This window comes from Antrostomus carolinensis, unplaced genomic scaffold (genome assembly GCF_000700745.2).
Source record: "Antrostomus carolinensis isolate BGI_N321 unplaced genomic scaffold, ASM70074v2 scaffold19744, whole genome shotgun sequence".
Lineage (NCBI taxonomy): Eukaryota > Metazoa > Chordata > Aves > Caprimulgiformes > Caprimulgidae > Antrostomus > Antrostomus carolinensis.
This window is the reverse complement of record NW_010308984.1, coordinates 59,514-65,513: the sequence shown is the minus strand read 5'-3', so window position 1 is coordinate 65,513 and position 6,000 is coordinate 59,514. Positions and strand designations below refer to the sequence as shown.

At 35.3% G+C, this 6,000-nt stretch overlaps 1 protein-coding gene across 2 annotated transcripts in view; it reads left to right on the top strand.

The window, feature by feature from the left end:
- The window catches only part of LOC104523408 (ubiquitin carboxyl-terminal hydrolase 22), a 69,047-nt gene that overhangs the window by 9,632 nt on the left and 53,415 nt on the right, over positions 1–6,000 (top strand). Inside the window, exons 2-3 of one of the 2 annotated variants that reach the window (XM_010165968.2) lie at positions 1,089–1,202; positions 1,753–1,797. In XM_010165968.2, the coding sequence (XP_010164270.1) occupies positions 1,089–1,202; positions 1,753–1,797 (159 nt within the window). The remainder of the gene's footprint in view (positions 1–1,088; positions 1,203–1,752; positions 1,798–6,000) is intronic. The other variant, XM_010165969.1, reaches the window with a different exon arrangement.

The window sequence follows — 6,000 nt, the reverse complement described above, 5'->3', positions numbered from 1 at the left end:
TCCTGCTGTGTGGCATGCAGTTATTTAGGACTTCAGAGTCATTCAGTGTTGTTTCTTGCAGGCCACCTAATGTGGTAATGGTTTCCTTTGTTTAAGACAAGTTTCCACTGTAGTGAGATTATTTTAATAATGCTATTTAGCTGGAAATAAAAGGAATTTGGAAATGAAATAAATAGAGAGTACACTCTTGAGGGAGAATGAGTGGTGATGTGTTTCTCAGTTGTCTGCTACATGCAGATTGTATTTTAGTAACTGGCTAAGAATTTGTTAGTGCCCACTGGTAACTTTTTTACTTTCCTTTGATTGTGGCTTTTTCCCATATCTATGTACTGAAAAGCAGCAGTTTGCTATGATTAGTTTGCATGCAGTTCTTCCTCAGTATATGTTGAAGCAAAGTGTCATTTCCCAGTTAGCTGATTTATTTCATTTCTTGGCTTTCTTTTGTTTAGGATTGTGTAAGAAAAATATTTTTAACATTGGTCAGTGTTCGTATGTCCATTCAGAAAGGGTGTGTGAAAGAAGAGAAATTGAGATGCATGTAACCTGTGGAATAAACTACTCTGGAAAACCATTCACCTGCACAAGTATCTTTGAATTTTCAGTGCTGTCTTCTGTTTGAGCTATTATTTGGATTTCAAATAGGTGCTTTCTGATTATTTTAATGGTTTTGAATAGAAATTACTGAAGTCTTAGAAAAAGATAATTCAAACTTGCATATTAAATCTTACAGTACTAGTTCTACATGTGTTGTAGTCACTGTAATTATGCCTTTTGGTTACTTATGTCTTGGAAAGGTATATCGTGAATTGTAAACAACTTGAAGGCAGCTACTGCTTTGTTGTCTTGCACAGTTTTCTTGCTGTGCCAGAAGCAATCGAATAACTCATGCTGTAACTGGAAAAATTTCCCTGGTTTTTTCTTTTTTCTTTTTTTCCCCCCCTCCAGATTCTAAGATACAGATTTCACTTTTTGTGGACTGCTGAGAAGAAAGAGTGCCTGACTTGGAAACCTGCTTTAAAATGTCTTCTAGTTTATGAACTCACGTGTTTTTTTTTTTCCTTCTCCCCAACTTCCCTTCTGTTTTGCAGCCATAGACCTTTTGTATGGGGGTATATACTGCTTTATGTGTCAAGATTACATATACGACAAAGACATGGAACAAATTGCCAAAGAAGAACAACGAAAAGCTTGGAAATTACAAGGTTTGGTTTTCATGCCTGAATTTCTTGCTTCTGTTTTTAATCATACCTATCCCTCCCATTTGTCAATGGCAAAAACCAGTAAGGGGAAGAAAGAGCTCTTTAGAGATAGTAGTGCAGGCCTCGGGAGAGAGAGATGTCTAGCTATTGACTTTCCAGGAGTTAGACTGTTAGTTTAACCTGTGCGCCACAACTAATTATAGCAAAAATATTTTACTTTTAATTGCAGAAAAATATAAAAATACATAACATTAATCCTGAAAAACTTGCATAATATCAGAGTCAGATCTGTATTAGGTAGAAAATGTAACAGTCTACTCCTTTAGGCTAATGTAGGCAATAAATCTGTTCCCCTCACATGAAGTGCCACCTTTGTGTGTGATTTTTTTTCTTTTTCTTTCTTTTTTTTTTTTTAACTAGAACGTGCCAGCTTACTTACACACCTGTGCTTTCATGGTACACGCACAGTATCTATGTAGAAATATTTACACACAAATATATGTACACACATTTGTTTTATTCAGTTTGCTTTCCCTAATTTTTTCTTTTTTAGCCTTCACCCCAACAGTGGTTTCTCACTACCAGTGTACAATGACAGGTAAGAGGCGTGGGCTGGCGACGCACTTCACTAACAAGCGTCCCTTTGCTGATTATCCTGCCATTTTAGACATGAATCACAGTTAAGAATGCCAGTTTTATCGTGCAAATTGTTTTCCTCTTGTTTGGAAATGTTCCAATGATTGAATAATTACAGCAGACTTGATTTCATATGCCCTTTCCTTGATAGAACTATTCCAAAACAAACCTTTTATCCTTTTTTTTGGGGAAAGAAAGTAGCATTTACCTTGAACTGCATAGTTTTTAAGCATCAGTTATAAAAGCTTGTCATCTTCCATTGCCAGTGGCCTCTAGGGGGTATGTTTTCTTAAAGTGGGAAAGTCTGTATTTGATGACAGACAACTTCTGTCTAGTAGTGTCTCTTACTGAATCCATGGCATCCTGTTTCAATGTGACAGCCTTAGTCAGGGCTGATATGACTCCAAACCATTCTTAACCTCATTTCCAATTTTAAAAATAGCAGCTAACATCGTATTAGCTAGAGCTTTTCTGATGGCCTATCAAAAGTATAGCTGCTTTTACTTAGTTCCTACTACAGATCCCATTCTACTTTCTGCTTTTTCCACATTTTGATGGAGTTGGGTCAGAGGAAAGGAGGATAGTGGGATTGCCATTGAGTCCTGGAACAAGAAAATACAGCTTAAAATGTTTTAGCATAAAGCAGTGGTTTTCAAAGCAAGACAAAAAGGAAACATGTTTTTAAACCTTGCATTTAGGCTATGCACCTCTTCTGAAAACTCCTTCAAACCCTTCTAAAATGTGTTGGTTTGGGGATCAAATTATTCAACTACAACAACCTCGCACTTCCTTGTGATGCTACAGAAGAGGAAGCCCCACCCCCCCCACCCCTGTTCCTTACTTTTGAATATGTAAATTTAAAGAGCAATTTCTTAATTATGTTGTCCTTAGTAAATTAATTGTTTGTGCCTTCTGAACTGAGATGCAGCCAGTTTATCCACCAGTGGACGTCAGGCTGCTATAGCTTATATTGTAGGGTAATTACAGCTACAAGAGTGTTCATCTTGTCATCTTGGACCACCAAGTTGTGCAGGGAAGGGAAGAATCACCAAGAGGAACTGCCAGGCAGAAAACCTTCTCTATACTCATTAACTGACTAATGGACGGCATATTAAATATAGATATATGAATGCATATTTACATAAATATGCATATTGCATCTTCTGTCCCTCAGAACAAATCTGTAATGACCATTGAAGATATAAAATGAAGGAATAGACAACAATAAACTTTAAATTACTGGAGGTACCCAGTATAGACATTTTTCTTCAAAGTCATGGCATAAGAGCTTTTGTTTTGTGGCTTTGCAAAACCACAAAAAAAAGAAAGGGAGATGCATAGGAGAAATAACAGAGAATTGTTACTTCTTTTTTCCTTTTGTTTTTCTCTGTTGCTTCAATCCATCCTCTCCTTCCCATAGTGACTCAAGTTATCTGAAATATTAGAAAATATAAAGAGAGAGGGAACCTTTCTTTCCTCCAGACTGAATGTCAAGATTAGTACAAACCCCAAACTCTTGGTTTTAATTTCTACAACAGAGTTAGTTTACCTGAGGTAGCATTGCCAACTTCAAGAACTTAAGAAGTGAATACAGTCTGCAAAAACTTGATATTGGCTTAAAAATTGGAGTGTCAATGTTGTATATTTTCAAACAAAATAATTTATCCATAATACTTGAAGGATATTAGTATATAGTGTAAGAGATGCTCACATAACAACATGATGCCTGGAGAAGAAAACTTTAAGAAAAACCCCAAATATAATGAGATTCATTTCATAGTCTTGTAATATTAACTCTTAGCGTGATGAGTTCCCATGTCCAGCTGTAGTTCAGGGTTATGTGATATAACTCTGAACAAGTTGCAACTCTACCATTCCCCCCGCCCCAGTATTGAATATTCTTTAATAATGAGGGAGGTGAGAATACACAGAGCCCTTCATTCTAATTAATGTTTGGATTTGTGGAAGTGGGAAATAGGGGCATCTGCTAAAGTATAGCAGAGTAAACAAACTGTATTAATGATTATTTACAAAAATGTGACCTTTATCAACTAGAGCCTTCAACACCTTTTCCTTCACTCATCCATATCTCCCTGATAAATTTTCTGAAAAATGACAATTTGTGTATTTGACCTAATAAAATTCATTCTTGGTTGGAGATTTCACATGCTGACTTGAATCTCTGGCTATTTTATAGCATCATTCTTAAAATGATGAGTTTTCATTTCTATAACGCTACTTTCCTTTAATTGTAAACGGTAACCTCTGCATGCTCTGCAAACCTTTGTTTAAGGTAGTTTGTAGTGGAGTTTTTGGCATGTTTGTGGGTGTTATTAAACCTTTTATTAAACTTTTTTCATTCTTTGTGTGTTGTTTTTTTGTTTGCTTTTTGTTTGTGTTTTTTTTTTTTTTAAACTTTTGAACACCAAATAATTCCTAATAAGTAGTTCTGTCTTTTTTCCCCAAAGTTTCAACAGTAATAAAACCTCAATATCCTTGTTAAATTACATTGCTGGAACAGAACACTTTTTAATTTCTGTCTCTGACTTAACTTGTGCTCTTTCTAATGAAAGGCTTCTGTAAAAAAAAGTTTTCTGTCTTGTTTTGCTCTGTGTTTGCTGTGGCATTAACTGTACCTGGTTTTCCATTTGGTTTAATTTCTTTTTAATTGAACAAGATTTGATTCACCCAGAATCCTGCAAAGTAATCCAGTCTGTCGTGTTTAACTTTACTCGAAGAGTTGCTCTTGTGAAATGCTTTAGTCTCCATCCTCTATAAGCATTTAAGCTATATAATTATATATAGATATGTATATAAATATATATAAATAGTCCCACTGACATATGTGGAACTATTCCATGCCTAAAGTTGAGCGCACATGTGTTTCCAGGTGTGAATTTGTTATATTTTATTTAAACCAGTATTTAAACATATCCCAGGGTTTTTTTATTATGAGACTTTGTCCCGTTATCAGATAATATTAACTGTGTTTGGCCAGGTTTAAAGTACAGTGAGCCCAAATGTTCAACTTCACAGCTGGCCAATGCAATAACTGGTACTAACAAGGTGTTGAAAATTTTTAGGTTGTTTTTTTTTTTAATAAACCAATTTATATAAATTCCTAAGGGAGTATTACAAATATGAAAAGGGTTGCTGAAGACATCTAATACAAAACTTGTTGCAAGCCAATGTTCTGTCATATATGAACTGTCCATATGTGCGTCTCTAAAGTTGCTTCATTCATTTGCCTTTGCATACTGTGTAGTGTATTCAAAGCATTGCAGCTGTTTTATCTCATCAATCTGTTACACAGTAATTAGTTTCCTTTTCTGTTTTCCTGGGTGTGTAGCTTGATGCTGAACCTTGGATAAAGGAAAGGGACTATATGATTCTGGTATTCTTTCTTATGCTTCTTGCATAATCGATTGTGGACTCAAATAAAGCGAGAGATGGGTGCATCCATGTAAATAAGAATTTTCTAGTCCTCAAGAATCTGAAAATGAGACCTTTTATTACTAGAACCTGGAGGGTCAGTAGTAACTATGAATTGATCAGTTTTGGGTGGGTAGCCTCTGACAAGCATAGCTATTTCTGAAAATGAAGATCAAAGAGCTATTAAAATTTAATGTATATTATGCAGAATGTGTAAGCCTCTAGCTATATTTTCTACGCTCCTTCTTTTCATATGTATGATTTATAATTTATTTTCTGTAGCACAGCACTGTTTCTGCTCCATGCATTCTGTGAAAAATAACTCTTAATTGACTTTAATCCTCAGTTTTAGAATAGATTGCTTGTCGTCTTACTGTTCTTTATTTTTAATGCCAAGATGCTTTTGTGACTCACTGTAATTGACCTCGTATAGTAATTTCTCTGTGCTACATAAAATGCTGCAGCAGTACTTAGCTGGTCAGCACATGAGTCTTCACTGTTGTGTTTTTCTTATATCAGATTTACACTGAACACAACTCTGTGCTTACTTAAGATCTATTTATTCTCCGTACTACTTACCTGACTCATTTCTACTATGCTTTCCTTTGAACAAAAGCAATGTATTGGAAATACAGTGTTGATGTTTAAAGAGAATAATGACAGATTTTAGCTGCAGCTCATGAGAAAGGGTAGTTAAGTATTTGGAGAGTTTGGGTTGGTTGGTGGGGGGAGG